This window comes from Epinephelus fuscoguttatus, linkage group LG15, assembly GCF_011397635.1.
Source record: "Epinephelus fuscoguttatus linkage group LG15, E.fuscoguttatus.final_Chr_v1".
NCBI classification, from domain to species: Eukaryota; Metazoa; Chordata; class Actinopteri; order Perciformes; family Serranidae; genus Epinephelus; species Epinephelus fuscoguttatus.
The window spans coordinates 24687261-24712418 of NC_064766.1; the positions used below are offsets into that span (position 1 = coordinate 24687261).

The window sequence follows — 25158 nt, forward strand, 5'->3', positions numbered from 1 at the left end:
CCAACTTTTTTTTTCTTTCTTTAAACTTTTTCTGTCCCATTTGTCTCTTCTCTCTCGAGCCCACCTTCGCCTCCATCAGTCTGCGTCCATCTATCTCTCCCCACCTGCTGCATCCACTTTCTTCCGGAGTGGTGGTGTCGGCAGCTCTTGGCTCTGTGCTGGTTCTATATGGCTGAATAAGTGGTTAAAAAAGGGGGGGGGGCTTGCTCTGGTGGTTTTCTCCGCGGGGGGTTCGGAAGTTGCAGTCAGGACCAGGACAAGCAGGAGGAGGAGGCGGTGGAGGAGGATGGCGGTGGCTCTGGATGAAGTGTGGGGGCGGGTGAAGAATGTCTGCAAGCAGAACGGACTGCTCATCCTGTCTGTGCTGGCCGTGGTCATTGGCTGCCTGCTGGGCTTCTTCCTCAGAGGCAAGCAGCTCTCCGAGCAGGTCAGTTGGTTCAAATGCCTGGTGGTGATTGTAACGCCTGGTCCCCCCCCCCCCAAACCTCCTCACAACACACACTATCCACCTGCCCAGCTGCCTGCCTGCCTTATCTCCCCACTCAAGTGTGTCTTAAATGCTGTGATGGATTCAGACTGCCACAGCTCCTAATACAAGAGATTACCCAATTCCCTGTTCCCTGCATCTGCCTCTTTTACTCAATTCCATGTGCTACACACCAACCCAACACTTTAACACACTCAAGCGTGAACATCTATCTTTGTGAGGACACTGTGTTGACATTTACCCTCACCTCAACCTGGACACGACTCCAACTTTAACCTTAAAACTCAATCTTAACCCCAAAATTAACCATGTGGGGACTCCATTTTGTCCCCAGGTAGGAGAAACTGCAAGTCCTCACACAGGAAGTTACGTCAAATAATAATTTGTTCACCTTATCTTTATAAACCAGCCTCTCTTTGCCTCTCTAAGCCCGTCTGATTCCACCAAAGTATAGGTTTCATCACCACGATCGGCCCTACTAGGACCATTAAGGCAAAAGACAGGACGATGTAATCAATAGTAGACTGCCCTTCGGATAGCTGGAAAAGACTTGGTTGATGGTGGCTGCTCATTCCACCTAAGAGACTCCCACAAGGTTCTTTATCTTGCTCACACTGGAATTGCAGTGTGAGCAAAACGTAGAAATACAGCGTTAAGAAGCCTCTGGGGTCGTCTGCTTTTGATGAGAGAAGAAGAAAAAAGCGCCACATGAGAATGGTAAGCTGGCTTCAAGAATGGAATTAAATTGCCTCATCTAAAAGCCAATTTGCCTGCTGCAGCAGGCACATTGTAATGGCAGAAGACGTCCCCAAGAGCAAGAGAATAGTTGTTGTTTTTTTAATGTGAAACTGTATCTTATCAGTCGCTCAGATTGCCTATAGCCTCTCAGATGGACTCCACGGAAAGGGATTGCCGGTGGGGAGATTAGTTGTCAATCACTCACAGAGACATGAAGTCAACAATTCATGTTCACTTATATAATTCACACATGACTGAATGGGAAGTGGAATTAAATAGTTGGAATTCAGAGAATGCTAAGAGGTTGCAGATGAACAGAGAAATGACATTTCTGCAGGCAACTGGATGATTATTCCTCTGAGTGCGTTGTGTTTGATAATGACTGAATTTATGGGTAGAAAGACATGAAAAAATGTTACAAAGTCGTAGCAGAGAAAGCATGTGCAAAATTAGATTCGACAGAGAAGCTGCTCTTTAAAGGGTGCTTGATCAGTACAGAAACAGGAAATGCATTTGAAACTGGATGATGAAAATATTGTCCTTTAAGAGGTGGTTGGTGTATGTGGGATTTTGTATGACGTAAGGCATGTGTAGGTATTGCCATTGATGTTTGAGCATGCCTGTGATGTCAAATGAATTTTGAGCGAGACACGGGGGGCTTCAGATGTGTGCCTTCATCCATGATCCATGTGCACTGCTCTATTTAACCTTTATTAAACCAGAAAAAACCTCTTGAGATTCAACATCTCTTTTCAAGAGTGTCCTGGCCGAGACAGCAGCCACATAAAGTTACAGACTGACAATATAGACCAAAAAATACAACATATAACTCCACATTACAAAAATGAGAACACAAAATGAGATTACTACAAAGAAAAAACAAAAAAGGACATTAATACTTTAGCAGCTGTCTGTTTAATATGGAGCGCACATCTCCTTTTTGCATGTGAGCAAACTCGCATTTATAGAAATGGAACATCGTAGTATCATTGGTATCCTTCAAGGGATAGTTCGGATCTTTAGAAGTGGGGTTGTATGACACAGAAGCTAAGCAATGCACTGCTGTGGATGGGGGCAGCAGCAAAATGTATTTTAGCTGCTTAATAAATGCCACAGTTACACAATGACACAACCAAACTAACTGTTCGAGGCAGTGGTAGACCAGCAGCTGTGTTCGGCAATGTTAAACTACTGGTTTTCTTCAATGGAGTCTGGCTTTGGTGAGAGTGTTATAATGGCTTCAGTTCCCCATCAGAAATCACTGACTGACAGCAAGGTAAAGTGGTGAAAATATTCCGAATATAGCACACATAGACTTCAACTGATATTGATTTTTTAGGTGGCTAAAATAGTTTTAGCTTCCGTGGTGGTACTCCAGCCTGCTTCTCCAAACTGGGGATGTGCCGACTGCCATCTTGGTAATAGGTCTACACCGACCATGGAGAAGTATCTCATGCAACTCCAGATGCAGATGTTTGGCATCGTGGGGCCCATAGAGCAAGTGCACTACAGGCTTGGCTCCTTTTGAGTCATTATCTCTGCTAACTTGATTGGGGAAAAAAAAGAAATGTCATCAGACTGAATGGATCAAATCTCAATAGTGAAATGAGTCATTTCACTGGGACTATGAGGCTAAAAAAATCTAAGGCTAAAATTTCTTTCACAGTGTCTATTGGAAAAAAAATTTGCTGGGCCCCATGGCATCACAGAAGAGACCCAAATGTTGTAATTTCACATTTGGTTGTATGTGAAATTGGCTTCAAAGCCTGGCGCTGTTCCTGGGGGCTTGATGTACAAATGACAACGCTAACTCGCAGGTATGATGTTTAGGATGTGAGGGGAAAATCATAGTCGTTAGCACTCATCCTCTGGGTACCACGAATGTCTTTGGACTGCAAACTTCACCCAGTAGTTGTGAAGATAATTCCATCTGGACTAAAGTGGTGGACTAACTGACACTTAGCATGACTAAATACCCTGCAGGTCCCTCCTATATCTACACACGCTCACTCCGACCTCGTCACATTTCGCCACATTGGCTTTATATTGATATGGGAAGCGAAAACAACGTTGGTGACTGTTCGACCCATCCACCACCTCTCCCACCCACTTTACTCAGACTTTTCATCCCCTAACTTACACTGTTGTCCCACTGCATTTTCCTCTGATGTGTCAGAGGTAATTAACCCTGCCAAAATACACGGGGTTGAATAAAGCTCACTTCTGTGACTTTGTGACAAACACAGTGAGCTGGGACTGTGGTCAACAAGACAATCTGCCCACACTGAGCCTGTCAAGGACGATTTTTACTCTCTCAGCAGGTGAATTACTGCCTGAGTAGTGCCTCTCAACATCCCTGACCTCGAGGTGAACAATTCGTGTTCAATTTAAAAAGTCAAACATGTGTGGTTCCCAGTTTGTTTTTTAATTACAGGTCACGGATGGTGAGAAATTCATTCCCTTGAAAAGAGGAGAATACGTCATTGTATGAGGAAGCACTGCACTACAGTGAATAGTGTTTTTCAGGGTTTTTTTTATGTAGAATAAAAAGGGTGGTAGTGGATTAGAGTCAACTGTGTGGCAGCTGGCAGGGTGAAGGTGAGGACAGTCATGTTCACGCTGCATCCATGAATGCAAAGTGAAAAGTCAGAGTGTAGGGCATAGGGGTAGGGGCGTGTATGTTACAGTGTTACACATGCTGCCATTTATACACAGCATTCATTAAATGTGCTGGCCTCTCTTTATATGCTTTTAAAAAATGTTGTCAAAGTAGTTAAAGGTGAGTATTTTTTTTCAGTGTGTAGTTTTATTTACACAGACTGACTGGACCAGGTGATTTAAATGTGCAATCAATCAGCAGAGGTTAAGCACCACAAAGTGATTTTTACTTGACATTTTCTTTCAGTTCAAGCTGACAAAAATCTTTACGTAAGTCATCAAGACAACATAACAATAAATGGCATCGTAATGACAGTAGTAGTACAAAACTGGGACTCAGTTGCAGCAGAATACACAAAACACCAAGAACAGTTTATCAAATCCAAATCTTTACGCAGGGCAGTCAGCAGAGGCAGAAAAGTAAATTCAGGGAAATCACCCAAAAACCAAAGCCTATAAATCCAAGCCGAGTCAAAAACCAAGGAATCAAACACAAGGAAAAGACTAGAAAGCATGAACACACTAAAGCGACAATGACAATCTGGCAACTAAATGGGGGAAACACTGGGCTTTACATACACATGGGTTGATTACTAACTACACACAGGTGACTGGAACAAGACACAGGTGAAACACATGAGGTTATCAACAAAGGCGGGAAAACTCAGGAAGTAAAAGAAACACTAAACACAATGAGAACACATTTCAAAATAAAACAGGAAGTGGACACAAACACATGAGCATAAACGTGACAGAATATCACAGGCGTACGTTAAAATGATTAACATGGCGAACTGAAAAAAAAAAAAACAAAGGTGCAGAGTTGAGGAAAGCAATGGTATTTAAATGGACAATTTAATTCAAAGCTAGGGGGGTTAAATTGTATCAGGTGGGCCATGGCCCCCTTAATACGACTGCTTTTCCCCCCACTTGCTCCCCCCTAGCAAAAGTAATTTGAGGCTGACATTACTGTGACATGCTCATTTTTTAAAACTGACATAGGTATCTTATCGTGGTATTTTGTTAAACTAGTCAAGTTGTAACATTCATATGGGTACAGTTTGTTGGGACAACACATTCTCACTCCAACTTCGTCACATATTGACGTTTGGTCATGGACTTTCCACGTCCAGATACAACGTGAAAGGTACCCTGGGTGTGTTGGGGGTTGACGTTCTGGGACGCTGTGTCAAGTTCTGCCTGTTGCATGCATTGTCTTCTTTCAAAATACTAAACGCACGTCGGTAAAACACCACGATTTACCTTTTTTTGCCTTTAACACCTAATGCATGTGGTTGGGTTGAGTTGTGGTTGGTTGGACCCATCCACCCTCCTTCCTGCTCACCCTATTTGGACTTTCGTCTCCTTAACTTTCATTCATGTCCTGCCAAATCCCCCCCTGATGCCACTTAGTGCCATTAAACTATAACAGCAACCGGCTGCGTATCATGCCAATGTTAAAGGACGACTTCTTCATCAGTGTCTGATGCTGCTGGATTTCGACAACTTCAGAGTGAGACCACGTTGGTTGGGAAGGGGGCTGAATGAAGCTCCAAACTTAGGCCAAAGTTGATGTGGGATCATCAGGCATTTTCAAAATGGGTTCTATGGGTACCAACAAGTCTCTGAACTTGAGGGGGCTTCTTCCCAGTAAATATTTTGTTGCTTACAATTAGTATACTCCTTCAGATTAAAGATGTGCATTTGTATTTTAACTGATAGGACAACCAGCCTATTTGAAGAACAATGGATCGCCTAACATGTAAGCATACATAACACAGGATTTTTGTGGAACTCAAAATGTAAACTGCACCGGTCTGCACATCAGATAATTAGCAACATTAACTGTAAAATAAGAAACCAAAGCATATCAGTGCGGTTCCTAAATTTTCATATTGCCTCTGGTTTTGGTGTGCCTACCCAAGATTTTCAGTGGCCCCATCTAGACACCCCTGTGGAAAATGTCTAGGGGCCAGCACACACTTGCGAAAATAGATTCAATTCAATAAGCTTTATTGGCATGACATTCCATATGTGTTGCCAAAGCACAATCACAATTTAAAAGAGTGAATCCAGAAACAATTAATGACATTAAAAGATACTTTGAAGGAGTAAACAGAAAGGCAGAGTGTGATCTGTGATGAGATGAACTTTATGTTGTGCTGTGACATGCACTGACATATCTTGCTGAATCTATGGTGCTGACGCTATTTTCTCCAAGTAGATGTTGCATTTTAGCCTGCTAACAGAGTGAGTCACAATGTTGGAGTTCACACTGAATGTTTGTAAAGAACTTTGTTCTGATGTCTTCATATGTGCGACATTGTAGCAGGAATTGTCGCTCTGTCTCTCAGAAAATTTAACAATGCGAAGTATTCAAGGGCAGATTGTCTCTTTCTTTTGTGTCCCTGTTGTCTACCAGCTCAAAACATAGTTGTCAGGTAGAAAGTTATTTTTCTCCATTGAAAAACTTATATGAGCATACCACACATCTTGCAGAAGCAGCCAGTGTGTTTGTTCCACTTTTAGCCGCTGGAGAACTCAGTGACACCTTTCAAACACACACTTTGGGGCAAATTCCCCAAAACACTGTGCAGCTTTTGTGGACACACCCGCACAAATAAAACTAAACTAAACTGTGGCGTCCTCAAAGCATCTGCAAAGGGTGAAATGCACCCTTAACTGTGCTGCTAAGAAAAACCGCCTCTGTGCTCCGCAGCTTGCATGTATTTAAATGAGATAACATGCATACATTTGACACAACATTTCCCCTTTCTATGCAAATAAATCTCATTGTATAAACAGTCCAAATCACTAAAATAAGCGCTAACAGCCACATGCAGTTACAGTGAAATTATTAATGTCTTCAGACACTTGGTGGTAACTGAAGCATGCTGACAGACTGACATATTAAATCCCAGATACAGTTTCTCAGTCATGTTGTCGTTCCTTGCCTAATGTTTTGAAGAATGCCTCTGCATGCCGTTGATTGGGACCTGTAGTTCATTGTCTGAAAATATCTTTTATTTTTCTTTCTGCTGTTCTACCTGCTGTGCTCTTGATGCAAAGGCGATAATTATACTTTGCAACATGGATAGTTGGAAAAAAGGGCAAAATGCACTCGGCTGCAAAACTTTAAGACCATGTTTGCACTTTAGTATCATCGGCTCAGAACCTTTTGTGAATCTGACCTTAGGACTGGGCAGGTAGCGGTTGCAAGTGGTGCGCAATTCATGGTGCTGTCAGCAGGCAAGTTCTCTCATCAGAATGCTATGTTCACAGACTGACAAACAACAACACAAAACATAGAAATGTACCCACACCCACTCTGCACTCCACACACACACACAAACATATTCACTCAGCCATTTGGCCTAAAAGCTCTGTCACTCCAACACAGACTCAGGAAGCTTTTATTGCTCCATCTCACTGCACAGATGTGCTGTACTTAAATTCCTATTTTTTTTTTTTTTCAAATCCAACTCTCCACCTTTGTTTTGTTTTTCAACTGGCTTTTACCCCCTCATGACGTACTGTCATCATGAAATAACATGTTTTGGTTTTGTTGGGTTTTTTTGTTTGTTTGTTTTTTTTGTTTTTTTACAAATCTTGCATCCACTTTTTAACTTTTAAAACTTTTACTTTTAACTGTGTTCAGTTAAATGCTTACTGCATTTCAGATTCATACGTCCTTCAATTCACACAAAACATCCATTGTTAAAGATATACTAAACAAGATTTTTCCTAAAAAAGAAAACAATAGACTCATACAGGAGTAATCTCTCTCCAACACATTCTCAGTCCCATCGTGTCACATACATTTGGTCATGGCCTTTCCACGTCCAGATCCGATGTGAAAGGTCCCCTGGGTGCGAAGGGTGTTCTGGGACACCTTGTCAAGTTCTGTCTGTTACATAGTACATTGTCTTCTTTCAAAATACACTTCTGTTTTCACAGGAAATTTACCGTTTACATACGGTCTCTTTCAAAATAAATGCACTACGTCGGTACAACACCCCAACTTAAAGGACAGCGTTTTTAATTAGTGTCTGTCAAGTCACTGCCCAAACACCAGATTTCCGTGACTTCGGAGTGAGACCAGGTTGCCTTCTCAGTCATCAGACCGACTAGTTGTGGTGACTGTTTATATATCAACACAGACTTTGAACTCTGCCTTATGCTTGGGATGTTTATGGACATGTACCCCCACAGCGCTCAGGTGAGGTCGGGGTGAGGTCTAATAAAAAAGGTAGCAACCAGGTGACAGACTGTATGCAGCAGCCATAAGAGACACAGCGCCACAAAAAAAGCAAACATAGCAAGGTCAAACGCCAAATAAAGGTGAATCTGGGGTTGGTTTTTACTAACACTTTCACAGGTGGGCGTGTTTACAGACAAGAAGTTATAATCCTGCATAGTACATCTTTAAGTAAATGGTAAATGGACTGCACTTGTATAGCGCTTTCTAGTCTTCCAACCAATCAAAGCGCTTTTACACTTCATCTCACATTCACCTATTCACACACTGGTGGCCGAGGCTACCATATGTAGGCTACCATACATGGTGCCACCTAAACATTCACACGCACTCACACACTGATGAAACAACCATTGGTAGCAATATATAGAGTTTTTTGGCAACTTCTTTTTGTCTATTTTCTTTTTTGTTTGGCCTCATCGTACTATTACCTTCAAAGTTGTTTTGGCGAACATGTTAGGAAAAAAGTTTCCTATTTACACACCTGGCAACATTAACCAACAGCCATCCAATATTCACTCTCCTTTGGTCTCCACCAACTCCTAAGAGGGATATCTGGCTTTTTAGCTGCTAAATGCTCCGCTATGTTTACCAGCTACAGACACCAACTGTGTCTCTCTGTCATTTTGTGCTGGGCAGATAGCGTGCATTGGAGCTTTTTCACTGCAAACTGCTGCCTGGTGTGACTGGCAACGACAGTGAGACGAGACCAGTGTGACAGAACCAAAACAGTGAAGTTGCAGGTTGAAAAATCAAAGCCAAACTCTGCAGTAGAGTAGACTCGAGTGATGATGATCTGCAAGTTCATCACTGCTGCTGTTAATTACACATAGTTATTTGCTACAAAATATTGCTCACTGCAGCTTTAAATGAAGTTGACCTCAGCAGATGGGGTTACGTCATGTGCTAACGTTATTCTAATGTCACTCATCCTCCTTTTCCAACACTCCTCTGTGTTCTGACTTCGCCATCTTGTCCCTAAGGGAACTCATTTTGACTTTTTCTGCCCATATACAGAAGCATGACCATAGCTGAGAACTTTTATGTAAGACACATTAACCCACCTTTTTACAGTAACCTTGCACTCCAATTTCAGTCCGTTTACAGGTGCTAGGGAGTACTACTGCATGAAAATTTGTAAAAAAAAAAAAAAAAGCCTTTTGTGGTTCCAAAGCAGTTTATCTAATTTAATGTCACTTGCGTCAGCATGTGTTGGAGGCTGCCGTCTACAAGTTTGAAAATGAAAAAAAATCTGTGAATGTGGAGTTAGAAAGAAGTGCACTTATCAGATCTCTAAAGCCTGTTACTCATCAGTTGCTATTAGCCACTTTGGATGACTACCAAGACTCCACTCACTGAGTCCCGAAAATTGCCATGAACTAGATAGTAAAAAATTGTCATTTTAGTGTTGCATACTGTTAGCTCTCTCAGTGACAGCTTACCAGCTCCAAACCATAGTCGGGAACACACTAGCTTACTAACACAATTTAGCTTTAGCCTATCCCTGCCAGCATGACTACAAAACACCCACGCTTGGACCAAAAGGCAGGATTTATACTTCTGCGTTGTATTGATGCCATACCTATGGCTTGGCCCTGAGTAGACATAGAGCCTACGGCGTACCCTACACCGTAGCCTGACATGAAACTCCCCAGAAATGTAACTACACGTCACTGCGACGCAGACCTCCTGTCCGTTTTTGTAAGCTGAAACCATTTGCCTCAGTGGAAACAAAGCTCTTATTTACTTTAATTTCACAGATAAGAAACAATAAATTGTGAAGACAATAAAGCCTCCACAAAAATAACATTTTAAGTCTTGTGTGTGATTTATCCTTTGGTGATTTATGTTTCAGGATTTATCCTGGCTTCATATGAGCAGTGGAAATTTCCACTCGTCACTAGGCTAATTTATACAATGTAAAAATGCCATAGACTTGTGCTAATAACGTTAGCATATTATATTTGTTTGGAAAACGTGTTTAGTATAAGACCATTTTTTCGTCGGTGAACCTGAGTTGTAATGGAGCTGAATTTTGTACCGTTACCTTTGTTAAATGTTGCTGTTGTCCATGGCTTCATATGAGTAGAGGAAAAGTTTGCTGGTCACTAGGCTAATTCATACAATATAAAATGCCATAGGCTTGTGCTAATAACGTTAGCATGTTGTATTTGTGGGGAAAATGTGTCCAGATAAAGACAAGTGTTTGTCTGTGAATGTTGCGAGTTACAGTGAAGCTGATTTGTGTACTTGTGTTTGAAATTGTCTCTATTAAGCCACGTTTAATGTGTGTTTTGAATCAGCTAAACTGTACAGCACTTCACAGAAACCTCCACCGCCAATTAGTGTATAGGAGGTGTAACTGCAAAGTGACACTGACACCACCGCAGAAGTATAAATGCTCACAACGGCATAGGCCACGTGCATAGGCCACAGCGTAGGGTCTGGTACACAAGTATAAATCCCGCTTAAGAAGTTCATGGAAACACAACGATGACTCGCTGAAAGACAGCCGGTTTTGTTGTTTGTTGGTCGCAAACAGTCATCAGCAGTTTCCCACCTTGCCTAGGAGTCACGCCGTCCACCATCTCCTTGACCACTAGATGACAAATCAGCACATACAGTATATAACATCACTTTAAAAACATTGATATAATACGTATGAAACATGCAAGTGTAATGTATTTATGGTTTGAAGAAACATACTGTATAATGCTAACTGGCAACTTTCTGGCAACTAGACTGTGCAAATTTCGTCATATATCATATCTGACACCTCTACGCAGATGATTGATTTTCACACAAGTAATTAAATCACACTTCTGTGCGGAGTTGGCATGTGCTGCATATGTGAGCATAGTTTTCTCCGGGTTCTTCAGCTTCCTCCCACAGTCCAAAGACTTGCAGGTTAGATTAACTGGTGACTCTAAATCGCCTGTAGGTGTAAATGTGAGCGTGAATGGTTTTCAGTCTCTATGTGTCAGCACTGTGATAGTCCCCAACCCCACCTGTCACCCAGTGTCAGCTGGGATAGGCTCCAGCCCCTCTACAACCCTGTACCAGGATCAGCAGCTACACATAATTACTGAATGAAAAATCAAATCAACTACATTACTCTACAATAGTAATATAACTTTTAATATAAATGTTTTATTTCACTGTAAATGTGATAGTAACCACTATCAAGGAAGTCTCTGCAAGCTGTTTGCCATGCAGTACATAAACTGACACTTGTGTATCACACTCCTCATGAAAGTATCATGGGACTGATACTTTGAAACTCTACACAGCACCATGTCTGTGAATACAGATGAGGAGACAAAGATCAGTCAATACAATGGAGAATTTTTTATCATGTTTACCTTTATTGATTTGTGATCTCGAGGAAGTCTTTGCAAGCTTTTTGCCATGTCAAACATAAACTGAAATCAGTGTGCTGCCTACAAAGCAGACTCCTGCAGAATCAATTACTTTCACACAGGAGCAGAATGTCAATATGCTGTAACTGAAACCACAGGTATTGCACACACATTGAAAAAGTTACAGGACTGAAACCTGATGAGATAGTACAGCCTAGTACAGCCTTTATGAATACAGATGAGGAGACAAAGATATCATTTAATACAATGAACAAGCGTGACTATGTGAATTGGTCCTTGCCTGATTTTGAAGCTCTCTTAAAGGGGAACTAATGTTTTTTCAACCTGGGCCCTATTTTCTGATCTACTTTTGTCTAAATGAGTGATAGGATGCTCAATATTTGACATTTCTCCAGTACGAAGCTAGGGCAGACCTGCCTGCAGCCTGTGAGCGCAAGCTTTATTAAATAATAGGGCACTCAGACCGTGTAAAACAACGTCAAAATACGTCAACTAAAAGTGTTTTTTTTCCACACAGATAGGCTCAGATTATTAGTATAATTATCCAACAACATAATGGAAAGGAGAAATGACCGTCTGTGTTTACCTTTAGCTGGATGTTCCTCTGCCTGTTGCTGCTCCCTCTCTCTCTCCTCGTCTGCTCCTCAGTTTCAATGAGCTCTGCATCTGTGTACATCCGTGTACTCCATGTTCAAAAAAATACGGGCGGTCATCAAATTCAAATGGCTCATCCAGATCCAGTCGGTCAAAATCGGGTAAAAATTCAGACATTTGTTGTGGCAAGTCAAAACACTCACTCAGAGAGTGAAAGTCTGGCTCTGAAATCTCAAGTCTCGCGAGATTCTCCGTCTTCTTTGGTGTTTTACTATACAGTCTATAGTGTTTTACAGCAGTTGGTCTCGCAAGACTTGAGTTGTTGCAGGAAGTTACCGCAGGAGCGAGCTTACAAATGCGACTGTTTGGAGTAGTCATGGCTGAATTTTTACCCGATTTTGACCATCTGGATCTGGATGAGCCATCTGAATTTGATAAGGGACAAGGGGAGAGAGGGAGCAGGCAGAGGAAGTGTTTTGACTTGCCACAACAAATATGTCCAAATCCAGCTAAAAGGTAAACACAGACATTCATTTATCCTTTCCGTTATGTTGTTGAATAATTATACTAACAATCCGAGCCTATCTGTGTTTAAAAAAAAAAATGCACTTTTAGTGGACGTATTTTGACGTTGTTTGACGCGGTCTGAGTGCCCTATTATTTAATATAGCACGTGCTCACGGGCTGCAGGCAGGTCCGCCCGAGCTTCGTACTGGAGAAATGTCAAATACTGAAAATCCTATCACTCATTTAGACAAAAGTAGATCGGAAAATAGAGCCCAGGTTGAAAAAAAACATTAGTTCCCCTTTAAGTACAAGGATGGATGAATTGGTTGGTTCTTGTCATTGTGCGAAAGTGTTCTAATATTTCCACGTTACTGTATATCTTTTTTGTATGCTGCTGTCTTGGTCAGGTCCCCCTTATAAAAGAGATTGTTGATCTCAACAGGACTTACCTGGTTAAAAATGGGTTATATAAAATTGAGCATAGCGTTAGTTCAGGCAGGACATTATGTCACGCTCAGCCTACATCCCACCTACATCAGCTGATCTCTAACAGCCCAATCAACTGATGGAGCAGCTGATCAGTGGAAGGGAGTCAGCTGATAGATCACATGATTCCTTTCTATGCAACCAATTGGTGAATCTCATTCACGGCACCCTATATAAACTGCTCTGGCCCACCTAATGTTGCTGCTTCCTCTGCAAGCCACTTTGCAACCCACCTCCACCCCAGCTCCTCCTTTTCATGTTGTGTCTGACTTATCAGTGTCATTTCTATTTGTCATTGATGCTGCTCTGTTGTGTTCCTGGGGGGTCTTTGCTAGTGCTCTCCCTGCCTTAGGCTTTCCATGTAGGCGCATGGAAGGGCAGGGAGGTTTGCTCTCTCTGCGTCAGGATTTCCTTGTTTGCACGTGGAAGGGCAGAGAGGTGTGTGGTTTCTCTGTCTTCAGGCTTTCCACATAGGCACGCAGGAGTGCGGAGAGATGTGCTCTCTCCACCTTCAGCTTTCCATGTAGGCGCGTAGAAGAGGCTTTCTGTGCAGGTCCAAGGAAAGGCAGAGAGGCCCCAGAAAGGAGCCATGCCACCAAATATAATACTGCAAATGGAAATAAAGTTTTCTTTGACTAAAGTGGTCGTGACTGAGCTTAAATAAATAAAAAACAAGCCTTGAATATGAAGAATTCTATTCAGAGTTTCTCATTTGACACATGTAGTTGTGCATCTAATAATAAGGCTATTTCATAAATTTATTTATTCAGTTTTTTTTCTTTATCCCTCAGTTGACATGTGACTTTTTTTGCTTATCACACAACACACACTTGCATTCCAGTTTAACAGTGGTAGCACAGGGTCAGCCATAACATGCTGCCTCTGGAGCAGTTTGAGGGTGTCTTGGCACCGCTTCAGCAGCCATACACAGTTCGTTTGGAGACTTGTACCGACGACCTTCCATTTCCCAAGCCAAGGCCCTAGGGAATGAGCAACTGCCTCCTGTTTTTGTGACGAGTTATGTAAATGCAATTATATAATCTAAATACACACTGCGGCTCAGTGCTGTTATTTTTAACAACAGTAAAACAATGTAATTAAATAACAAGTGAAGCTAACCGAGGTTAAAGGTAAAATCAGGACACTCTCAGTTTTGTTCTTTTGGCAGTATCTAGAATGAAGAACTGAATGTTTGTTGGCTTGAAACCAGGCTGGTGAATTTATTTATATCAGCTTGTTTCTATGAGCCCTGCAGCTGGCGAGATAAAAGGGTTACCACAGGATAGACTGTGTGTGTGTGTGTGAGTGTGTCTGTGCATGTATGTAAATTATGTTTTAGTGTGTGAGAGAGCAGATTAATAATGAGTTTGCAGCAAGTTTGTGACTTTTCTGTGAAATATTGCCACTGACACTCAGTTCATAATATTGCAAATTGCAAATTCAAGGGTATTCATCAGTGGTCCATGGGCTCAGTCACCATTGTGTTTTCTCATTCAGCAATAAATAGTGATTTTACAGACATTTACTGAAATCTTTGCGATTAATACTATAAATTGACACTGACATTGTGTCAAGTTCAAGAGTGCTGTAGCAGACGGCTGCTCCATCTCTAATCACAGTCTATTCAAACATAGTAAAACATGCAGAGACACTGACATTTATGTCAGTGATTAACTACAGCAGCTACATACATACACAGAATGGGGTGAGATGTGCCAGTTTTTACTTGAGGTGACTTTAAAGAGAGAGCATGGCAGTAATGCCGCCAACTAAAATATGTACATATATTTCAGGATGTGGGGCATCCCTGGGAACAACCACTTTGGATCTTAAATAAACTGTTTAAAAAATATGGCTTTCCAAAAAAAGTGGTCTTGTGGCACAATTTGCCCCCGATGCGGGGTGAGTGGTGCCTTGGGAGAAAATATGTTGGGGTAAATTGTGCCATTGATTATTGAAGTAAAACAGAACATTTTCATCTCATATAATGTAATGCTATATCAAAGCAAGACAAATCCAATACCATATTACTTATATATAACATCAAAGGCCAATTTTAGCAGCAGATAACATGTCGAATACATGAAAGATCTTAAGTAGGCCTACATAATATTTAACATTTTCAGAATAAAATTAAGTTAAACCTGAACAACATCAACTGCAATTCTCAGAACCAGGCGACAACACAACATGCCACTTGTCAATGCTGCAATATTCTTCAACAAGGCCTATCTAAAATGTTAAGAGTAAAATGAAATAAAAAATGAAGGCTCCAGGTCATAAATGTTAACTCCTGGCCAGTAGGGTGCAGATCCTGAGGGGGACAGGGGTCCCCCCAGTTTTATGAAAAACACAGCATTGGAGATGAAACTTTGTTTATTTTTATGAAAGCTACTCAGTGGAGCACAAAGCCAAAATCATTCAACTGCCATGTAGAAAATTACACAGATGATCAGCACTGCTTCTGCATATTTGGGCCATAGAGCAACCGCACTAGAGCCTTTTGCCAGCCATGTCAGCTGCTTCCAGTTTAACGCTCAGCTAATTGAAATGGGGAGAAATGATTTAATCATGCGGATCTTCTGAACTTTCCAAATATTATTGGACCACATGGATCAAAGCCATGGTGCAGCCTCATAGGGCTGCTAACATGGCTGTTTCATTCTCAAACAATTTGTTTTAGCTAAATTAAATGTGGGGAAATTTGAGGAAAGTAATGTTCTTCCATCAGCTTCAAATCAAAGTCCGTCAACATAATTTGAAAAGGCTAAAACTTCACAGACCTTGCAAATAATGAGACCCTTTTCTCAACCACTCACACAGACATGCAAGAAGCATATTTGCTCAGTTTCTGAAAGCGACACGTGTTACTGACAAACGGAAAAAGAAAAGGTCAAGGTTATTCTTGAAAGAGGAGAAAATGTGGACATCCAAGTCCTCTGGGAGACCGCTGCAGTAAACAAAGAGCATAAAAGCTAAAAGCAGTTTTAGACGCTTTTTGGCAGGAAGTCAGATGGCCAGAGGTCTTGGTTGCTTTTCAGTGGATCTAACACTTTTTGATAGGATGGGCATTTTTGTTTCTAAAAGTCAACTGTGTACTGAAAACCAGTGCACAACGTGTTGTCTCCTTTTTCTTAGTTTCTGTCAGAACTTTGGCTCAGCATGCAGAGTTACAACAGCCTCTTTTCAAAGTACATCCGAGTTTCTTTTACACAAGTTACAAAAACAGGCAGAAATCCAGTTTTGATACAAGCTTCTTTTTTAAAAAAATCTTTTTTTAATTGCAGCATTGTTTAAGTGATAAAAAACCCAAATCTTTCGATACATGTTTGTGAAATTGACACAAATATAATTGAATATAATTACGTTAAATGTTTAATATTGTATGTATTAATATAAGTCTCTCTCTGTCCGTCTCTCTCTATATGTATCTTTTTGTCATATGGATCACTGTACATTTACCATGTTAACCTGTCTGAGGACAGAGGGGATGTCGTATGCTGTAAAGTCCTCTGAGGCTAATTGTGATTTGTGATATTGGGCTTTATAAATAAAACTGAATTGAACTGGAGAGTGCCCAGGATTGATCTCTGTGGAACTCCACAATAGACAGTTTACAATTAAATATATATGTAGCAAATAGACCTTGCCAGGCAGTCACATGCATTTTTTTTTTTAATTTGTCTAATTATACTGTGGCACATGTTGGTTGACAACTGATATCTTGGGCATGGTCAGTCTTAAAATGGTTTTGCTAAGGTTTCCAGGTTGAACGTGTTGAACATGTTTCCTTGAAATGGTGTGAAACTGCGTACAACAGGCTTTTAGGTATGTTTTCTCTTTTTTGGTGGGTAGTCAGCAGCGATGTATACATGAACTAATATTTGGTATATCTTTACCAACTGCAATTTTTTTTCACACTTGCTTTGGTGACGTAAACGTGTTTATTTTACATACCAATAAAGCCCATTTTAATTAAATTATTGTATTAAAAGGCATTACGTCTGCATAATACAACAGGGTGTTCAACGCATCTATGTTTCTACTAAAATAGACATTTTACTACATTTTGGCAGGACTAAACACAGCCCTGTTTAATGCAGTAAAAAAAAAAAAGCAATTGAGAGGTTACACTACAGATAACAGTTAGTAGTACAAACAAGAATAATGCAGGTCACATAAGTGAGCAAAATACTTACATAACATATTTTGCTTGTTTTGCACATATAACTCTCTTTGTTTTTCTCTGCCACATTCAGGAGGTGAAGTACTTCCAGTTTCCCGGAGAGCTGTTGATGAGGATGTTGAAAATGTTAATTTTGCCCCTCGTCGTGTCCAGGTAAGAGCAGCATAGTTCCACACACACACAACCATTTGCATGCTTTATGAGCTAAATGCTGAACTTGATTAAAGAGGTACTCAATTATTTGGAAGAGTTGTTAATTTTCAGTGCAGAAATGTGCTTGACAAAGAGAGTCAGGTTTTAACAGAGAATTAAAAGGAGCAACATAAAATACAAACAGTTATATGTCTGCTTTGATATTCTTTCATCTCCATCACATGCTGCATTTATGTTTGGTAGTTTTGTTGCACTGATTTGTCTCTATACTGACATGAAATGAACCAAATTAATCTAAATTGAACTGAATTGCAAAGAGCACATACCTGCAGTCACTCTCCACCTACGTACATATAAAGTGGAGTTTGCTGCCATATGCTGCAGAATCATTTTGCCGCTGGCTGTGGTTAGAATTACTCAGATTACCATCTGAGAAATCGGGGCTGCTGAACCTGCGTGGCTCACCTTTTCTTTTGATTAGATGAAACATAAAATTTGACCAGCCTTGGAGCTATTTGAATGTTCGGTTGAGGCTGCATCAGAATGAAGTGTTTGAATTTACTTTGTAGTGACTTCAAAGAGAATTGATTATGAATGTCTGACCTCAGATATTGACTACTGCACAGCAGAGAGTGTATCCATTTGAGAAATCAGGAACCACAGTAAGACATTTCCTGAAATGAATGTGAATTAGTCTATGTCCTCCAGAGCTGCAAAGTACTTTTTTTATTGCCTCAGAGATACCTTGAAACACACCAGTTTGCGGTGCTCAATGACAAAAACAAGTCATTTACCATCTGGTGACAGCAGGTGTTTTGTACCGAGGATCTGCACTGACTGGATGAGATGTATCAACACTTAAAAGCATACTTCACCTCCTCATGACCATTTGTGTGTCAGTACTTCACCCTGTGTTGCTCTGAATTCATGACAAAGAGGCTGTTTTTATGGCATGCCCACAGTGATCATGACACTAAAAATAGAGATTATTCTTGATGACTTCAAGTCATTGGGTTCCACATTTAACAACAGCAAATCTACGTCAAAACACCTGTTAACAAACTCTCACACAAGTACTGCAGTATAATCTACGTCTCATTTATGCAGCCATATGCTCAGTACCTCCCAAACAGACAGCTCTATCCTCAGGGAACTGAACTCAAAGTGAAACTTATCTATGCTCTCTTCAAACCAGACTCCTTTGAAGAAAAAATAAATAAATTGACCGTGCTAAACACAGGAGCTGCTGTTCTTCTGTTGCCTCAATCAGTTAGTTAGGTTGTCTGTGTTGCTGTGTGGCTTTGGTGTTTTAAAGGGTTAGTTCACAGTCAACAAGGTCACACAATAACACAAACTACCGATTAAGGCAGCAGTAGACCAACGGCTCCTTTGATCAGTTTGGTGAAATCACGATTTTGTCAATGGAGTTTGGCTTTACAGAGAACATTAAAAAACGTTTACTTTTAATAAGGGCTGCCCCTAACTAAGAATTTTCCTAGTCTCCCAATAGCTGTCATTAAGGGCCATTAGTCGACTAGTCGTCCACATGTTTACAATATTAATTTAATTAATAAATTATATATTTTGGGCAGGGCAACACAATGGTTTGAGTTCAAGGTCCTAGAAAGAACAGTAGAAGTAACATTGTTAACACTGTGCTACATTACAGAGAAATACAAAATCGTACGAATGACCCCTTTTACCTCAGTTCATCAAGAAATGCCTTAAAGGCTTGCAAGTTTTCTTCACAAATTCACCATAACACAGGGTGAGTAATTGATATACACGTGAAGTTTTCATTCAAAGCAAATGGATGCAGCTTTGTTCATTGACATACATACCCCGATGTATGTCGTTGACATTAGGGTACCCTAAATCCCAATATGTATGCACTAAAACATATTTGATTCAGAGCCACAAGTTAAGTTTAGTGTTATTGGAAAGGCGTTCTGGTGAATGTAGGAAATTACTGTTGAAACGAGCACCACAACAGGGTAGTAGAGCTTTACACAAGACATAAAAAACAACACAAACAAAAGGCATTAAGACAGTACATAAAAGAAACACAAAACAATAGTAAAAAAAAAAAAAACAATTAGGATTTAAATTAGTACAACAGAGAAGACAATACAAATGTGCCTAATTTAAATAAAATGGATTAAAAAGGATTTTCAGTGCCGTGTGAGATATGAATGAATAGTTTCCCATTTAATTTAATGAGAGGAAGTGGCAAACAGCAACATTTATAAGCCTCAATTTAAAAGAACTGAGAGTTGAAGCAGACCTCAAGTACACTGAGCAGCCTGGAGGAAAATTTAATCACAAACACAAAGACATTGAATGGTCCAAATCAATTACTGCACGAGTATCTGAGCATTGGCTTTTCACTTTAAAAAAAAAATCCTCACAGTTACAGCTCTGATCTGAGTTTAAAATCATGTTTTTTTTCCATATGGTCTCATATTTTTTTTTTTATGTATAGCTGATAGGATGTGCATGACCTTATGGTGATTAATGTAGATGAAAAGCATGACCTAGATGAGAATTTTTTTTTTTTTTTTTTTTTTTTTTACTGCACCCAATTACTTTTTTCAGCACCAAGGATTAAAAACCTGTTGAACCCTCAAGTCCCCCAACTGGGGGACCTCTAGAGCTGCTAATAAAGGCCTGGTGTGTATCAATACACTGATCAGAAGAATATAGTGATGTTGCCCATCAAATTTAACAGCAGATCCTCAGCTACAAGGCTGTAAAAAAAAACTTTTTACATGCCCCAAACTCAGTTTTAACATCAACTAAATAAACAACAACAACAACTAACTCCAACAACTCCAAACAGCACCGATATCCCGACCCACTCGGTATATAACTCGGTCTAACTCGACCACATGTTATTCAGAACGCACACCATTCATCTCAAATGAAAGCTGAGACTCCACTCTTTCCACATGTATACTCCAAATCACTCTCCCTTTAACCATCACAGAGCTACAGCCCAAAGAACAACAACAGCAATCTCTTTGCCAAAATATATCTGTAATATGGCTCTTATCTTATTAATTTCGCTGTAAAATGCACATTCTGCTGTTGTTTCACGCTCCGTTCGCGTACTACCGGAAGTTGTCCGTCATTCAAATGAATCCGGGCAGAAAAAAAGGTTCCGGGGGAACAAAAACAATGACCACTCACAGCAGCCGACGTCTCCCCACAACGCGTTCTGCTGACTCTGAGTCGGTGCATATTGATCAGTTTGGAGTGGGAAATAGAGTAAAAAAAACAAAATGGACAGTTGTATGTGTATACCCTAAACATCAGTGGGGATTTATAGAAACAAAAAATGAAAGATATGGGATTGTACGTGACAAAAATCATATGCAAACATGGAGCAGTTTTGGAGAGCTCGCCTGAATTTTCTGTACTAAAACCTCTCTTATATTGTTCTGCTTCACGTTATCAGAATCAACCTTTGCAGAGTTAATGTTCACATATTGTACTATGATGTGATGGAGGTTAAGAGCTGCTGCTGCTGCATCATTCCAAAGGGATACTCATCCTAAAAATGATTTTTTTTTTTTTTTTTTTTTGTGCTGTGTGCCATCTTCATTTACTCTTCACATGTAACACATATACTGATATTTACACATCTTAATAAATCTCACAATTGTTCCCTTTACCATGACACCAAAAGTATTCAAATAGACCTTGTGGTTGCAGAGATATATTCATTTCATTATGAATATGCAATTTTCGAGCAGAGGCCTATAAAATAGACTTAGGGTTTATAAGTTAAAGAGTAATGTGTGTATGGAAGTAAACCTGTTGCCCATTTTTAGCTGTGGATGCATTCTTAGAAGCGCACAGCCTGCCAGATTCTCCAGTTTGACTATTTTAGGCCCAAAGCTCTTAGTTGCCTGCATGAGGTCAGTGATGTCCACCACACATAAAAAAAGCTCCCAAAACAAATCATACAAACGCACCGGTTACATGCAGGGCGCTTTGTGCAATAAGCTACTTACAATCTATGCAACAGCAAAGACTGGATGAGAAGTTAATCCTCCCTCCGTCACTCTATCTCTCTCTGTCTGTCGCTGTCCCCATCGCTCTGCGCTTCTGTGTCCGTCTATTGTATGTTTTTTGATTTCTGTCTTAATCTATGCTGTTTAATCACATGGCAAAGGACAGTAAGAGTCCATGTTTGTGCACTTACTTATTCATGCTCATCATGGTCCACTCCCCCAGTTTCACAGATTCAGAGCAGGAGATCACTTCAGTGCATGTTTCCTGCCAAACACGAGGCACGTGTGGGCAAGAGACATTAATTACAACTAATCTGAAACAGTGTATGCAGGCAGGGGGCCAAGCGCAGCCAAGTTAAACACACCACTTCAGCACACAGGAAGGTAAAAGCAATTAGGGCAAACATTCAACAGGCTACTGGGGCTCCTGTTGAGTCTGCAAAACACTCAATGTTCCTGGTGTATGCCTGCGACTCGATAGAGGCAATAAAGGATAATGAGTGTGGAAGGCATGGCTTGTTACTTCACAGCTGATGTGGGTGTACTAGTGTTTATCCATTCACATCCATCTGCACGGACGTGACTTAGGGAATATCTGTATATCTTTGCAACCCTCTGTAGACACGCACGTGAATCAAAACAGCAAGCACAGTCTCGGTCGATATTCTGCCTCTCTCTCCCTGTCTCTCTCCTCTGCCTTGCCAACTGATGACGGTGTATCTAGATTGGGATGCACAGACCGGCTGGTTGACTTGGTGCATGGTACAGCAGGGCTTATCTAGGGGTGAATATCCGCCCCAGCCCTATAGCCTGCCTGTCCCCATTTTTTTCCCCCCTCCCAGTGCCATCTGCGCACCAGCCAAAGCGGAAACCAGATTATCCCATGAACGCGTCATGCAGAATCAATGGCCACTCCACTTACTGCCTCCTTATGTTCCATGTTTCTTTTATTTTGGGGATTGGAATCTAAATGATGCATTACAGAGAACTAGATTTTGGAAAAACTATATGTTTATTCTTTTACTTGTGGTTTCTACTCAAAGAAAGCATTCATATTTTTGATAAAGCCCTTTAAAGCTCTTATTTACCAATGCTGTGACTGAGATCTGAAGGTCAAAGGTGAAGAGGAGTTTAATGATATGCAGCAGCAGCCACACAAACATATGGCTGATCCAATCGTATGCAGAGTTCTCATCATCTGATAGTGAGGGTTGGGAGTTGTTGCAAGTGGACCTAAAGGGGTTTAATGTGGAAATCAGTGAAGCAGGAGATGACCAAGGTGAGTGAACAGGCTCGTTCAGGATGAACTATGCCTCGCCTGGAAAGTGAGTGAGATAAGGCGGCTGGAGCAGGAGGCTGCTGAGTTTTGCAGTGAACAGTTTCCAGCAACCTTTAGTCTGTACAGGAAGTCACAGAAAAATTCACATCCCATTAGATCTGATTTCAACATTAATAATCCTCAAGGACTGTAAAATGTTCCAGATCGAGGTCGGTCATTCGTAACTGGACCAAGACCACCTCTTCAAGAAGGTCTCGGTCTGATTGTTTAGGTGCGCACCCGAGTGCGCTTGCTGTGTTCACACCTGCCCAAAAGAACCGCACTTAGGGAGCAAACAAACTTGAGTCCAATTGAACCGGTGTGAAAGCACCCATAGAATCACCAATTAGCCTAACTAGCATGACTGTGGGAGGAAGCCAGAGTACCTGGAGAAAACCCACGCTTACATGGGGAGAACATGACTTTGCACAGAAGGGCTCACTCTACCCGGGGTTCAAACCCCAACCCTGGGTTCGAATCAGGAACCCTTTTGCTGTGAAGTGACAATGCTAACCACTGCACCACCATGCCGCCTATTTAAAACAGTTAAAATACAAAAGACTACGTATAGTGATGAATGTATTTAGTCTGACTACTAGCCTCACCATCAGTAACACATGTATTCTGTTAACAGAATAAACCTATAAATCAGACAAGTAACATCTAAATCTCTGAAAGGGTGAGAGCCAGACGTTAACCGTCATGCCCTGGGTCTTGCAGTCAGTGGAGAGCAACTGCAGCGGTTGGCTCTGAAAACTGCAGTTGCCTTGATCTTGTGAGAATATCATTGTCAGATACAAATCTAACCGGCATGCATTGTGTGGCAATCACTGGTGATCAGATCTGTGCAGGCCTGGCTCATTTCTAACGAGCCTAATAGCAGGAGAACAACAGGGATCAGAGAAAATGAGTTGGCAAGCAGGCAGGAAAGCAAGTCAACAGGTTGTCTGGGGCTTAGAGAACAAACAAACACATAGCTAAATACTGAAGGTAGCTACCCAAAAAACTTGAACAGCAATCTAACAAAGAGTGAAACAAAAGCTGGGGTTGATATACTGTGGGCTGATGGACTGATTGTGGCCAGGAGTGCGGTAGGAGAGGGGATAAGCTGATTGCCAGCAGGTGTGTTGGTAGGCTGGGTCCAGGATAGCAGCAGGACAGGGATGAGACTCACACACAGGCACACGCAGATTGGGGACACGAGAGGAGTGGGTGACACGGGAAACTCAAGGCAGAGACAGGAGCACCTGTGTGGCCAGCTGTGTTCCCATAAAAGTTTCTTTATGCACATTTTAAAGTATAGCATGAGAAAAGCTGAGTGGAAACCAAACCAGTTGATGGAAACGAGCCTGATTCACATTTCATTTTCAAGATATTTCAAAAGTCCACTTTAAAATTTGCTTGACAGTTGGGGCGTCAGTAGCATAGTGGATAGTGCCGGCGCCCTATGTACAGAGGCATTGCCTTGCTGCAGCGGCTGCGGGTTCGACTCCAGCTCGCAGCCCTTTGCTGCATGTCAGTCCCTGCTCTCTCTCTCTGTCTCCCCATTTCACTCTCTGTCCTGTCAATAAAGGCAAAAAGCCCATAAAAATAATCTTTAAAAAAAAAATTTGCTTGACAGTTGAATGGAAACACGACTAATCTCTCTATGTGGCTCCATATGTGGCTTTAAGCTGAATGCTTAGTCACACACAGCGAAGAATTGGTATGGAAGATGAGTTGTGAAACAGCTATGAGTGAGCGTATCTTGCAAGTTGTGTACAAAGGTTTGAGAAATATGGATATAATAATAATAATAACAGACCCTGGAGCATGTTTTATTTACATATAAAAAGGGCATTTTGCTTTAGAATATGACAGTAAACATACAGTAATTCTTAAACCATGGGCGTTTTCTCAGGCGTTTTGATTAGTTTTCACATTCTTAGAGAAGACTGAAATTAAAATACCTGATTGACAGTCTTGAATATGGCGCACAGCATCCCCTGAGGATTAAAAAAATGATTTTGTGCATCTCAGACATTTGTACTTCTTGAAGCAGCATGTATTTTTAATTCAAATATAAGTTCACCCTGTATTCGTCTCCATTGTTTAGGGCTTTAAGATTAAAGTAAGAGGATGTTTGTCTGGTCACCGCCTAATTTCGATCCTCACACAGGAGTGGGGTGAACAAATGGCTCTGTAGTTAGATAATTCCCTGTGAATATTTATTGGACTAAAAGAAGAAAATAGAGATAAATGAGGTACTGTAATTATCTTGAGACTGTGCATAGAGCATAAATGACTGTGATAATGGCTTACCATTTTCTCTGAATGTCAGGGTGACTCAGTGGCTGCGGGGCCATGTGCTCATCAAGTCACATTGTGATGTGTAGTT

General features: G+C 41.0%; 1 protein-coding gene across 1 annotated transcript in view; it reads left to right on the plus strand.

Moving 5' to 3' along the window:
- The first annotated feature begins 286 nt into the window (after positions 1-286).
- The window catches only part of slc1a7a (solute carrier family 1 member 7a), a 71555-nt gene continuing 46683 nt past the window's right edge, over positions 287-25158 (plus strand). The window contains exons 1-2 of the mRNA XM_049598166.1: positions 287-427; positions 17368-17447. Of these exons, the coding sequence (XP_049454123.1) occupies positions 287-427; positions 17368-17447 (221 nt within the window). The remainder of the gene's footprint in view (positions 428-17367; positions 17448-25158) is intronic.